The sequence below is a fragment of the Scomber scombrus genome, chromosome 2 (assembly GCF_963691925.1).
Source record: "Scomber scombrus chromosome 2, fScoSco1.1, whole genome shotgun sequence".
NCBI lineage: Eukaryota > Metazoa > Chordata > Actinopteri > Scombriformes > Scombridae > Scomber > Scomber scombrus.
Genome location: NC_084971.1, coordinates 10,718,330 through 10,732,385, shown reverse-complemented (window position 1 = coordinate 10,732,385; position 14,056 = coordinate 10,718,330). Strand labels below are relative to the sequence as shown.

The 14,056-nt window shown below is 38.3% G+C and overlaps 1 protein-coding gene and 2 long non-coding RNA genes across 3 annotated transcripts in view; all 3 read left to right on the top strand.

The window, feature by feature from the left end:
- Positions 1 to 589: 589 nt before the first annotated feature.
- LOC134001344 (CMRF35-like molecule 8) lies at positions 590 to 2,144 on the top strand. Its single transcript, XM_062440914.1, has 3 exons — positions 590 to 626; positions 831 to 1,157; positions 1,780 to 2,144. The coding sequence occupies exons 1-3, from the start codon at positions 590 to 592 to the stop codon at positions 2,136 to 2,138; spliced, it is 723 nt and encodes a 240-aa protein (XP_062296898.1). The 3' UTR covers positions 2,139 to 2,144.
- A 2,782-nt stretch (positions 2,145 to 4,926) lies between these two features.
- On the top strand, positions 4,927 to 6,265 carry LOC134002222 (uncharacterized). The gene is made up of 3 exons (XR_009927584.1): positions 4,927 to 5,007; positions 5,419 to 5,480; positions 6,210 to 6,265. It is a non-coding gene; the product is annotated as an uncharacterized LOC134002222 (long non-coding RNA).
- Positions 6,266 to 7,641: 1,376 nt separating this feature from the next.
- Positions 7,642 to 14,056, top strand: part of LOC133997763 (uncharacterized) — an 8,760-nt gene continuing 2,345 nt past the window's right edge. Inside the window, exons 1-3 of the long non-coding RNA XR_009927311.1 lie at positions 7,642 to 7,751; positions 8,447 to 8,608; positions 9,071 to 9,164. This is a non-coding gene — a long non-coding RNA (uncharacterized LOC133997763). The remainder of the gene's footprint in view (positions 7,752 to 8,446; positions 8,609 to 9,070; positions 9,165 to 14,056) is intronic.

Sequence of the window (14,056 nt, the reverse complement as noted above, 5' to 3'; positions counted from 1 at the left end):
AATTAATAAAATCTGGTAAGTGGTGCCCACTCAACGAGAGCACAATTACAAAATTAATTATTACATCTAAATTGCTACAGCAATTAAAAGTTATACTAACCCTACACAAGAAAGTCACACAGCAGGGTGGAAAATGAATAGCCATGTTTAACCTTTTGAGGACATGAAGTATTTCAGACAGCAAACATAGAAAGGTGCTGCCCACAAATTGAGCAGCATTGTGGGACATCTGGTAACAATGCAGTGTTCCTATCCACTACAACACAGGGCAAACATGTAAAGTAGATCACATCATCAACTCCTTAAAAGAATTGGAAGAGCATTAATCAGTGTTTCATTTAAATAAATCAATAAATCAAACACTGGGCCTCTCTATGCAGTCATATAGGAACAACTCTGGCATTCTTTAGTTTCACAGGATAGGACATGGGCTGTACAAATAAAACGGACTTAATCTGACCTGAAGTTACTTCAAACATATTAATAAAATACTGGTCATCTAAATGCAGAAGTGACACTTTGAATGACACATTGGGTGTTGTCAGTATAAGACACACTTCTCTTGTGGTTTCTTTGCAATAGCACGAAAATGTGGAGCCTTCAAAACCTGCTGTTCAATCTGTGCAGTAAGTAATTTTCCCGCACTGAATATATTTACTTTTATGCAAATACAAGTGGTCTGTCTTGGCCTTGGTCTTGATTTCATTATACAGCAGTAACACATAAAAATGTATTCAAATATTTGGTGGCAAGTGGATGAAAAGGTTTGTAAACCTTACATTTGTTTCCAGGTGGGTTTTTTACATTTCATGTTGTTTTTCTCTTTACAGTTGTTCTGAGTCATGTCACCAGTGAAGCAGAGGTGATCCATGTGTCTGGATATGAAGGGAGAGAAGCTAAAGTTTCTTGTCACTATGAAGAGGGTTATGAGTCTTATGAAAAATACCTGTGTAGGAATGACTGTGGTGATGCTGATGTTCTGATTACGACCACAATAGGAAAGAAAAGCAGATACTCCATCTCTGATGACAAAAGTAATAAAGTCTTCACAACGACCATCTCTAATCTTAGACCTACAGATGCGAGGAAATACTGGTGTGGGGTGACCAGGACTGGAAAGGATATCTACACTGAAGTAAATCTGGATGTAAAACCAGGTAAATAAATAAACTGTGCTGAATTAGAAGTCTGTGGTAGAATTTAAAGCAGATATTTAATCAATTGTTGTTCTGTTTTGAGGCACTTGTACTTTACTTGAGCACTTTTCTGTTACTTTATACTTCTATCTCCTACAGGAGGGTATTGCACTTTTTTGACATCGGTGCATTTATTGACAGATATAGTTACTAGTTATTTCAAAGATTCATGTTTTGTATACAGAATATATCATCAGTATGTTAAATATGAAGCAGTGCCACAGATTAAACTGCCCAACAATATGTTAGTTGGTTAGAAAAATACCGTAGCTCAACACTGACTAGCTTTAGCATTTAAATGGTCCTCATATATTGATATATCAGTAATAATAATCCAGTAGTAATATAACACAGGAGTCATTCTGTTGCATAATGAGCCCTTTACTTTAGATGCTTTAAAGACATTAATCTAATAATACTTACAAACATTAACATACTGTAAATAATATTTTAAATGAGGGTGTTTTACTTCTAACTTGCAGTATTTTAACACTGTGGTATTACTACTTTTACTAAAGTAAAGAATTTAAATAATTCTGTCTGCACTTGTGACAATCTGTGATGTTGTTTGTTTTACTGGCAGACCACTGCTGTGAACGTTTCACCAAAGTCCAAGGTAATGAGGACAGTTCAGTGTCCATCAGTTGTCCATACGAGTCTGAGGACAGGTACAACCTGAAGTACATTTGCAGAGGAAACAAGCCCTCCACATGTCTGCAGGAGGCAGCAGTCACCTCTAAAACCAAACAAAATGGACAGTTCAGCCTTAACGAGGACAAAACGTTGAGGAAGTTCACAGTGACCATTACCAGTTTGACCCAAAAGGATTCTGGGATGTACCTTTGTGGTGTCCAAAGAAACACCGGCCTGGATGTCTTCTCTGGTTTTAAACTAGAAGTCAAAGGTGAGAGGTCATGTCTCTGTTTCATCATATTGCAGTGAAACATTACATTTTACAGTATGTGATTCAGCCTGAAGAAAGCATAGTTTAATTTAAAATAGATATTGAGAAAAAAATGGTGTCTGAAAGCTTTGAGTTTTCTCCACCTAACTGGTCTAACTGATTTAACATTCGAATGTGGGGCACACCTCATCCAGTTCTAATCTGACCTGATTGCAGGCTGCAGTGTTATTCAATTCTTAAATCATTTTTTTCAAAATCTTTGACAGAGTGGTGCTGTGTGAAATCAGACAGTCTGAGTGGCATTGTGGGACTCCCAGTAACCATGGAGTGTTCCTATCCACCACAGCACAGGACAAACATGAAGTTCATCTGTAAGGGAGACCACCGTAAAGACTGTACAGACATGGTGACGAGTCAAAGCAGCTCTGACCAGACTGACCACAGGTTCACACTGCAAGATGATGCTGCTTCCAGCTCGTTCCTGGTCACCATTAAAGAGCTGAAAGCAAGTGATGCTGGGACATACTGGTGTGGTTCAGACCCACAGTGGAGTGCTGGTAACTATGCCAAGATTCAACTGTCTGTAGGTAAGATCATGAAATGAGCAACAGACAATACAGTTGGATATATGAGTGTAGCCCTAACCCTAACCCTGTTTGGTACGTTTAGGTTTAATCCACATTTTATAAACATGGATGTCTTGGTGAAGAAGTTCAGGTCTGCATCATGTCACCACAACCTCCCGATTCTATTTCACACAGGCTCTCTTTGTAATACTCTCCTCCAATCAGATCAGTGGCAGTTCTAGCTTGAATGACGCCCTGGGCGTATTTGTCCTCCACCCCCATGATGGGAGGCAAGGGAGGCAAAACTGCATTGGCATGTTATGCTGAATGCACACCTCGCCCCTCTCAGCACACTGAGCAGTTTTTCTTGTGCTATGAAGATGGACAGGACAGTAAAGTTCTATCTTTGTCCATTCATAAGGGCTGGGTTGGATTGGGCTCCACTTAAGTGGCTGAAATTAAAGTAGTAGGAGGGCCGCATTGACTAACCTATGACCAGTTAGACAGTCTGATGACATGTCACAGCAGGGCAAATACTCATCAGGCCACTGAGTCCAATAGATGGCGGAGCCTCTGTGAGATAGAATAATATTATTAGCTCTCATCCCGAAACCACTTCATCAGACAGCGAAGGAGCCGCAGAGTCCATAGGTGGAGGACTCCACCTGTGCAGTTACAATATCATAACCTTCATTTTCATCTCTTCTCCTTCCTTCTATTCTCCTAATATTATAGACCATGCAATATTTTTTATTATTGCAGTAGAATATATGGTAAAATTGTAAAATTGTAAGTATGTCTCTCGTTCAATGAAAACTCATTATCAGACAAACAGTAATTAGTGATTGTTTAAGTCTTAGTTGAAAGTCATTTTTGTGGTTTTTCTAATGTTTAAGCTTATTTATTATGCAGAATAAGCTGATGCATTGATTATTGATTCTTGTCCTTATAATTTTTTCCTCTAACAGACTTTCCACAGAAGACCAGCACTGTGGAAACAGTCAGATCACAAGTCACAAAAATCTATGGTGGACCTATCAAAGGTGTGTTTATGGTTGGGGTTATGCATGTAGTGATTATTGTCACAGTTAATAGAGCTAAGTAATGCGTGTGGTGATGATGGTGTGTTCAGGAAGTGTATATTTTCATTCTGTGCTTTTTTTGTTCTAGACGCAGCACCCTTTTACATTGCGGTTTTCACTGTGCCTGCTGTGCTACTCATTCTGACACTTGCCCTGGTCATACTTTATAAATACAAATGTTCCAAAGTGCGAGGTATGAGTTACACAAAACAAATGCACACAAAGTTAACTGGCAAACACACATATGCATATAAACAAACTCTGTAACTATTTATTGTTCTGTGTCTTTTCAGGAACCAACATGAATAGAATCACAGCAGAAGCAGAGGAAGTAAAGAGTGAGGACGATGTGAGTCAATGAAACTTACAGTCTAAAGCTTTGCTAGTGGAAACAAAATACTGTGATGTTCATTACAGTCAACATTACACACATGTGGAACAGAAATAGCATACTGATGATTTCAACTGTTAGTGTAACCGAATATATGAAGTTGTTTGTACTGAGACTAGGACTACTGGAAAAGTGGTGGGATGATCAAAATTTAAGGGAGAGGTGGTAGGAATATCAAAATCATAGGGCTTTATACTCTTTAAACTATGAATGTGTTGAGCAACATCAGGGACTAAAACTGATGGAGTTTCATCCTCTTCGGAGCATTAATATATGTAGATAATTTCATGGCAAGCTACCCATTCAATTTCGATAAGATTTGACTTGATTGCACTAAAACAATATAGGTCAAAGAGTCACAAAAACATTGAGGTTCTTTGGCGAGTATGAAAACTTCTTGATCAGACATTGGCGCTGACTCAAAGGTCACAAGGATCAACAAAACTATTAGGAATTATCTTTCTTGGATCATGAAAGAGTCACACTGAATTTCTAAGATGTTTTGCTCTTGACCAAAGAGTTGAACAAACAAATTGACCAACTGACTGACATTGTCATTCTACTTCTAGAGGTGTAAAACTAATATAGTATATAATTTCAGGTTAGTACACATTAAGTTGCAAAATTAATAGATTTGAAATATGTGAATACAACATGAATTCTCATCATACTTTTCCCCTTTCCCCTTTCCCCTTTCCCCTTTCCCCTTTCCCCTTTCCCCTTTCCCCTTTCCCCTTTCCCTTCCCTTTTTATCTGTATATTTTTGTTCATTGTCTTTAGGATTATGAAAATCAGGAAGTAATGGTGAGCTCAATGCGGGGGACTTCTAAGCAGCACAGCACCTGGCACCGGCGTGATGAGGATGCAGGTGAATATCAAGAAAATGCTTTGTGCGAAGACTTCATGAAAACATCTCATCTACTGTACTCAAATTTACATTAAAGCCAATTACAGATGAATAGTATACATGACTTTGGTCAAATCTGCATTTGTGCTCAAATGATTCTGTTTTTGTATTGTCTTCATACAAAAACATTTTCATGTGCCACTGTGGTTCAGTTTTCTTTCTGTCTGAATGAAAACTTACAGCATGTTGTGTTGTGATTATTTGTGCAGAGTTGATTTATCGTTACTGTGTACATATTTGTTGTTTGAACTCTGATTTTACGCTGTAGTCGTTACTTTTGCACTTATGATTGCTTCGTTTTAAAATGAGAAACAAACACACATATGCATATAAACAATCTGTGTAATTATTTATTGTTCTGTGTCTTTTCAGGAACCAACATGAACAGAACCATTGGTACAGCAGAAGCAGAGGAAGTAAAGAGTGAGGACGATGTGAGTCAATGAAACTTACAGTCTAAAGCTTTGCTAGTGGAAACAAAATACTGTGGTGTTCATTACGGTTAGTGTAACCGAATATATGAAGTTGTTTGTACTGAGACTAGGACTACTGGAAAAGTGGTGGGATGATCAAAATTTAAGGGAGAGGTGGTAGGAATATCAAAATCATAGGGCTTTATACTCTTTAAACTATGAATGTGTTGAGCAACATCAGGGACTAAAACTGATGGAGTTTCATCCTCTTCGGAGCATTAATATATGTAGATAATTTCATGGCAAGCTACCCATTCAATTTTGATAAGATTTGACTTGATTGCACTAAAACAATATAGGTCAAAGAGTCACAAAAACATGAAAGTTCTTTGCCGAGTATGAAAACTTCTTGATCAGACATTGGCGCTGACTCAAAGGTCACAAGGATCAACAAAACTATTAGGAATTATCTTTCTTGGACCATAAAGAGTCACACTGAATTTCTAAGATGTTTTGCTCTTGAACAAAGAGTTGAACAGACAAGTTGACCAACTGACTGACGTTGTCATTCTTAGGCTCTACTTCTAGAGGTGTAAAACTAATATAGTATATCATTTCAGGTTAGTACACATTATGTTGCAAATTTAATAGATTTGAAATATGTGAATACAACATACATTATCATCATACCTTTTCCCTTTCCCCTTTCCATTCCCTTTTTATCTGTATATTTTTGTTCATTGTTTTTAGGATTATGAAAATCAGGAAGTAATGGTGAGCTCAAAGCGGAGGACTTCTAAGCAGCACAGCACCTGGCAGAGACATGATGAGGATGCAGGTGAAGATCAACAAGATTCTTTTGAGCCATAGGCCTGTGGAAGTTCGGGGGTGTGTCTCGCCGACTTTCGCCGACTTCACATACAGCCGGATTGGTGCTTGCCGACTAGGGATGAAAACTCTGCTGCTGTGATTGGCTGCCAGTCGGCGGAGCCCTGTCCGTCAACGACGGCGGGCTGTGATTGGTCGGTGCCGACTAGGGTGTGCTGCCGTGACTGGCTTCGCCGATAAGCAAGTCCCGCCTCCTCTGCGCCCCATTGGCCCAAAGTCACGTCTGTCAGCGCTTTAAACAATACACGGAGGGAGGAGCGCCGCCATCCTTTCTGTCTTCGCTAGCCGGGAAAGAAAGCCTGCTTTTGCCTTGTCATAAAGTCAACTCTTTGCACTTATCTCGAGGTAAGGCATGCTCAGCATATTACTTTTGTCTTCATTTTAATTGTGTCGTTCATTGAGTTTAAGTAAAGCTATAAAGTGTCTGTGTGTAATGTAAATCGCAGCAGCCCAAATAGCCTATTAAAACTGTCATAAGTGTTCATTTTCTTTTAAAAATCCTGCCGAATGTAAAAACGAAGGTAGAGGATGTGTTAAAAGTTTGTAATATATTTTAAAGTTCGTGCTCTGAAGAGATATATTACATTTAAAGTAAAATTGGTTGATACGCTAAGGGACTTCAGCAGTAAAAATGGGCGCGAGTCTCCGCAAGTCCTCCAGTTTAATTAATAACTTTATTAATAACTGCAATAATACTGTACTCTGTGGAAATGTGCGCGTCAACTTTATATTTTCGTGTATGAGTCGGCATAGGTAATACATTTTCATTATCCATAAAAGTTAATGGCATTGTAATAACTTATTCTGTACAAAATAATCCATAAAAATTAAACAGCATTACATTAACACTGTAGAAATAACTTATTCTGTACGAAATGATCCATAAAAGTTCAACAGCATTGTAATGACTTATTCTGTATGAAACTATTCATTAGTCCACTGCATTGCATGAAAGATAATAGAGTAATATATGTGAAGTGAGTAAATGCCATCAAAGGTGTTTAAAATAAGAATTTAAAGCACTATAACTGTAGTAGCAAAATAGGAAAAATACAGTAATAATGAATAATATTGTGTTTTCTACAGATGGAGTACAAGCCTGCGTTTAGGTTCCTGCCTGGGTCCCCCACCCAGCTAAAGCTTCAGGCCTCTGCTGAAGCTGTGCAGGTGGCCAGGCAGAACCGGCTGGTTGCCAGCCAGCCCCTTCCTCTGATGTCAATGCAGAGGTCCGAGTCTGACGCGTGGGCGCGGGTCACAGCCCAGGGAGGGAACCCCACTGAATTACAGACAAACGTGTCTGTAATTCTTTTGGCAGCCAATAGGAGAGCTGGATTTGTCCCAATTCTCCTCCATCTTTTCTGCACGATCCGTTCCGTTTACCATCTGACCGACAGCAACCAATCTGTAAGTGAAATATTAACTTTATTAACTTTTATTGAAACGCCTCTATTTACAATGTGGATGTTAATGTTTAATAAATATACAGGATTTAATGTTGTTGTATTTCATCTTTCCTCCGATGTCTCTGACGGTAGTTTGGTCTAAAATGGCGGCGCTGCAGTGCGCAGTATTATTGAGTAATTGTGGGAAAACACGATATCATTTTTTGTCAAATTGACATCATTAATAACTCATCAGTTTATAGTATTGTTGTATGTCAGTGTTAAACACAATGAGGAAGATTCTGCTGCTCAGACTCTCAGTGGATTTTGTGTGACCCCCACCCACCCCCCTCGTTGAGTGGCCTCAGCCAATCAGGAGCCAGCTACTCTGCAGTAACTCAGCAGCTTGTTAAGTCTGTGTGGATGTTACTTTCTGACTGTTCCAGGGTTATTATTGTTCTGAAATATTCATTAGCTGTTATTTTTATACAGTTTTTCAGTTTGCTTTTTTATTTCAGTTTAGTTTTAGTGAGTTTAACAAGTGATGAAGTAGTTTTAGTTTAGTTTATATTTAGTTTGTATTCCGTTTTAGTGTTTCAGGTATTAGGAGGAAAGCCTTGATCTGGATGAAATAATGCTGACACTTTGGTTGAGAAACGCTTCATGTTGTTCTTCTCTGTCCCAATTGTCCCAATTCCTCACACTTTTGACCAATAGCCGTTCGCGGCTGCGGTCCCGTGACCAAAACGGGCTCAGCCAATCAGGTTGCTGTATTTGTCCCTATTTCGAGAATCCAACTTTTAGCAGCCAATAGGAGAGCCGGATTTGTCCCAATGTCCTCCATCTTTTCTTCACGACCCGACCGACAGCAACCAGCCAGTAAGTGAAATATTAACTTTATTTGAAACGCCTCAATTTACAATGTGGATGTTAATGTTTCATACATATACAGGATTTAATGTTGTTGTATTTCATCTTTCCTGTGATGTCTCTGCTTTGCTGACGGTAGTTTGGCCTCTAATGGCGGCGATGCAGTGCGCAGTATTATTGAGTAATTGTGGAAAAAGATGATATAAGTTTAGTCAAATATCATCAAGTTCTTTAAAGCTTGTGTGTGTTTGTAACTGCTCCATTTCTACTTTAACGACATGACAGGCTCAGAAAGTTGTGTATTTAGTTATATTTAGCTTGTTAAAGTCCGTGTAAAGTAAGAATAAATGTGTTCTGAGTTTGACATACCACAGAAAAGCATGTTGTTAACCAACCTGCCAAATTTGAATGATTAAAAAAATCGCCAAATATATGAAATTAGGCTTCAAAGCTGTGTAAAAATCCTTCTAGAACTCTCCGTGCGGCAGCCAATAGAAGAGCCGGATCAGCCTCACCTGTCTACCGTCAGTGCTCCGCTTACCATGTGACCGACAGCAGCGAGTCAGTAAGTCACATATTAACTTTTATTAACTTGGATTGAAACGGATTAATAATGTGGATGTTAATGTTTAAACATATTCAGAGTTCAATTTTGCTTCCCGCCTTCGTCTCGTTTCTCTTTATTTCATCTTTCATCTGACGTCACCGCTGTGCTAACGGTAGTTAAGCCTGTAATGGCGGCGCTGCACTACGCAGTTTAATTAATTATGAACAACATGATATAATTATTCATTGTGTTAAATATCCTCCAGAAGCTCTTTAAAGCTCCGGTGTGTTTGTAACTGCTCCGTTAACCTGTAGTTACCGACTAATGGCGCCGAGACATTAACGGCAGGACAGGCTCAGAAAACCAACAGTTAGGCCTACTTTTTGATTGATTTTGTAAACTCCGTTACGTTAAGTTATTAAAACCTTTAATGCCCCTTAATTATTCAGACCAGATATCAGTAACTGTATGTAGGTTAATAAATAAATGAATATATGATAAACTTTCTACACATTAATTGGACATTTTCTTATTTTCCCCAATTATCTCCTGTTCAGTCTGTTGTTACTATTCTAGTTGGAAACTCATTTTAGTCTTTTAAAAGAAATTAATTTAAATTAATATTTTAGTCAATCTAGTCTAACCAAGAGATGTCATTTTAATATTTTTATTAGTCAGTAACTCCACTCATCTCACACGATTTATGTTATCATTTCCCCTAAATATCTATTCATTTCTAAATAAATGATGTAATTATTAATATTAATGTCCAGGTTTGCCATATTTCATCTCTGTAGCAGCTGAGTTGTGTGTTCAGTGACTGATTCTAGTAGCTGGTGACTGCAGTCTGCTTATTTGTTGGTAATTGGCATACATAATACATAAATAAGAAACTAATATTAACATATATGAGTTGAACTTACTCAGTAAACAAACAAACTAGGAATTAGCATATGTTGTTCTTAGTTTTGTTTATTTGCTTTCTAAACATTGATTTCTGTGTTAATTTAGTCAGTAACAGATAAAGACCTGCATGTGTTCATTGCTCTGTACTCTACTGTGTGTTTAAGGAGATCAGTGTTTGTGTTGGAAGTGAAAACCTTCTGTTGTCTGTCTGCTGCCAGATGTTTATGACTCCAGATGATATTTGAATTGATTGTTCAAACTTTCCATGTTGAGAGAAGTCTTCAGCTTTCAGCCAGTAGAGACGTTGGTGTGTGTTGTTGATGTTACTGTGGTGTGAACACTGGAGAGTCTTGTTCTCTACTAACTGAAGTTTATCATATTATCTGACAGTAATAAAAAAAAAAGTTGTTTAGTGCTGCTAATAAACTCATTAGAACCACTAAATGATGTTTTCCTGAGGACACATTGATAGATTCATGCTGCTATTTAATATGTGACTAGTTAGTTTTGAGCATCTTATTATCAATGCTGCTTGTTTTATCATTACATATCAACTGTATTCATTTCTACTTTGACTTCACTGAGCTCAGAATGGCAGAAATCATCCACCATGTTAAACATGCTGATAATTCTCTTTTAATTCATACACTTGCTTCTGAAGTAATGATTTTAGTAGTTCGATTTGTGAACTCAATAAATGGAGGTAGTTGTTATATTATTGAGAGCAAAGCTTTGTGCTGTCTAACTGTAGAGCTTTATGTTGTTGCCTTTACTTTTCATTGAGTTTAGTGACATCATTAATAACTCATCAGTTTATAGTATTGTTGTCTGTCAGTGTTAAACTCAGTGAGGAAGATTCTGCTGCTCAGACTCTCAGTGGACTTTGTGTGACCCCCTCCCCCCTCGTTGAGTGGCCTCAGCCAATCAGGAGCCAGCTACTCTGCAGTAACTCAGCAGCTTGTTAAGTCTGTGTGGATGTTACTTTCTGACTGTTTACTTACTGTTTTAATGAATCTACATGAACCAGGAAACCTAAATACTGCTGAACCTGGCTATTTGCTGGCAGAGTTGTTTTTATGAGTAAAAGCTTTGGTGTTACTGTAACAGATTTATTGTGGAGTGCAGGTCAAACGTATTCAGTCATTTTATTTGGATGACATTTCATGCTTTATTTGCTTGTTGTAACTTTCCCTAAATGACCCAAGGAAGACCAAACTTTTAAGTATCCCGGAAAAAAAAGGCCCCATTCACTTAGATCTCTAATTTCCAATGCTGTCCTTTGCACTTGAAGGCATCATGCTCACTGTGTGTCTGTACCTGCAGAGTGAGACAGATGCAGAGTGAGAGAGATGCAGAATGAATCAGATGATATCAGAACATTTAATGGACATTTCCTTTAGTTTGCGTCCATAAATATGTAAGTTGTTGTTGTTATAAGCTGCAATACTTAAATGTTAAGTTATTGTATCATGTTGGTTAACTCTGTATAATCCTAAAAGTTTTAAATTTGGGCCAACAATGTTTTTCCTCAGTAACGGATGTGATTAGTACAATACTTCACACAAAACATACTTCAGTAAAAGTAAAACTACAGATTTTTAAAACAAAAAAAAATACTCAATTACAGTAAAGCGAGTAAAAGTAACTTGTTACTTTTCATTGAGTTTAGTGACATCATTAATAACTCATCAGTTTATAGTATTGTTGTCTGTCAGTGTTAAACACAGTGAGGCAGATTCTTCTGCTCAGACTCTCAGTGGACTTTGTGTCAGCCCTCCCCCCCCCCGTTGAGGGGCTCAGCCAATCAGGAGTCAGCTACTCTGCAGTAACTCAGCAGCTTGTCTGTGTGGATGTTACTTTCTGACTGTTCCAGGGTTATTATTGTTCTGAAATATTCATTAGCTTTTACTTTCATTTAGTTTTTCAGCTTGTTTTTTCATTTCAGTTTAGTTTTAGTTCGTTTAACAAGTGATGAAGTAGTTTTACTTTAGTTTATATTTAGTTGTAGTGGTTCAGGTATTAGGAGGAAAGCCTTGATCAGGATGAAATAATGCTGACTGAGGTTTGCTGTGTTTGTGACTGTGAGCTTTACGTTAACTGTCTCCTGCTTCTCTGTTAGAGCTTCCAAGCTTGATTTTAACATTAGTGGGATTTTTCCCTTTTAGCTTTTATCCCACAAATGTTCCCATCAGTCTTCATCTATCCATACCGTAATTTCCGGACTATAAGCCGCTACTTTTTTCCCGGGCTTAGAACCTTGCGGCTTATACAATGATGCAGCTAATTTATGAATTTTTCCCGCATTTTCGTCAGACGCGCACGCTCAAACTTCCCATCATTCTGATTGTGTTAGTCATTTTGTCACCCTCATCATGACAAAGACACGGAGAAATGCATCGGGAGGAAAAGCTTCCACCTATGGTGATTTTTAAACGCGTGACAATGCCTAAAGAAAAATTCCCGAGAGATATTGTTGTGAAAATCAACAAGAAAGGATGGATGACAGAAAGCCCAATGCACGAATGGCATACGGAGTGTTACGGCAAGCGCACGGGCGGATTCTTTCACAAGAACAAGGCATTGCTCGTTTTGGACAGCATGAGGTTCCACATAACAGATTCTGTGAAAGAAGCCATCAAGAGGACAAACTCCATTCCAGCTGTGATTCCTGGGGGCACAACAAAGTATTTGCAGCCACTTGACATCAGTGTCAATCATGCATTTAAGGTGGCGCTCCGTTTTCAGTGGGAGGCTTGGATGACAAGTGGGGAGAAATCCTTCACTAAAACGGGCTGCATGCGAAGAGCAACTTATGCTCAAGTCTGCCAGTGGGTCCTGACAGCTTGGAGCATTGTCAAAAAATTTACCATCATCAACGGGTTTAAAAAGGCCGGACTGCTGCGTCATCAAGAGGGCAGCATGAGCGCAGCGGGGAGTTTGCTTCCGGAGGAAAGTGACGAGAGCGACAATGAAAACGATCCAGCATCGGATGAAGCAATTCTGAGGCTATTCAACTCCGACACCGAAGAAGAGGACTTCAATGGTTTCAGTGAGCAGGAGGAGAAAGAGTGACCAATGACTTTCTTGGTAGGCTACTGTTTTATATTTGTTACAAGCTGTTATGGCCTGTCGAAAAGGGTAGCCAAAGCACGAAAGTGTATGGTAGGCAAAAGCCAAAGCATAAATAATAAGACGTTTTTCAATGTTTTTTAATTGTTATTTATTAAATGCAATTTCTTTTTTTTACAAGCCGTGTTTCCTTAAAGCCTATTTATTTTTGTTACAAGCAGTGTTTCCTTGCTTCAATGTATCGGTAGGCACCTGTGGCTTATAGACACGTGCGGCTTATTTACGTTCTAAATAAAAACATTTTTTAAATTCGGTCGGTGCGGCTTACATTCAGGTGCCCTCAATGGTCCGGAAATTACGGTACTTTGATCTACTACAGGGTCGTAGTATAATAATATAAATATTAGGGATGCACCGAAATGAAAATTCTTGGCCAAAACCGAAAATGAGGAAACCAAGGCCGAAAACCGAAACACCGAAAGAAATTATTATGCCAATTATTAGTACCATTGCATTTATGGCTATGACTGTGTAATTCAAAAATTTAGCACTGACATTACAACAATGCACAATATTAAATTAAGTTAAAAATAAAATGTTAAACTTGACCCCACTCATGTGTACATTAAATAATAATCGGTGTCGGTCCGGGGCAGGGGTGCGATCGGTGTCGGTCTAATAAGCAAAAAAATGAAAATGCGCTTTTGGGCCATTTTCGGCCAAAGATTTTCGGTGGCCGAATTTTCGGTGCATCCCTAATAAATTTATATATATATATATATATATATAATATTCCTGTATTCGTCTGTGATGTTTCCTGCCTTCTACTACTACTGTTTTAATGTAGTCTATAGTATTGTTTTTAATCCTTAAACAGGCTCTGAGGTTTCTTCCTGTTAAAGGTTTTTTTTCGTTGCTGCTGCCACTAAGTGCTG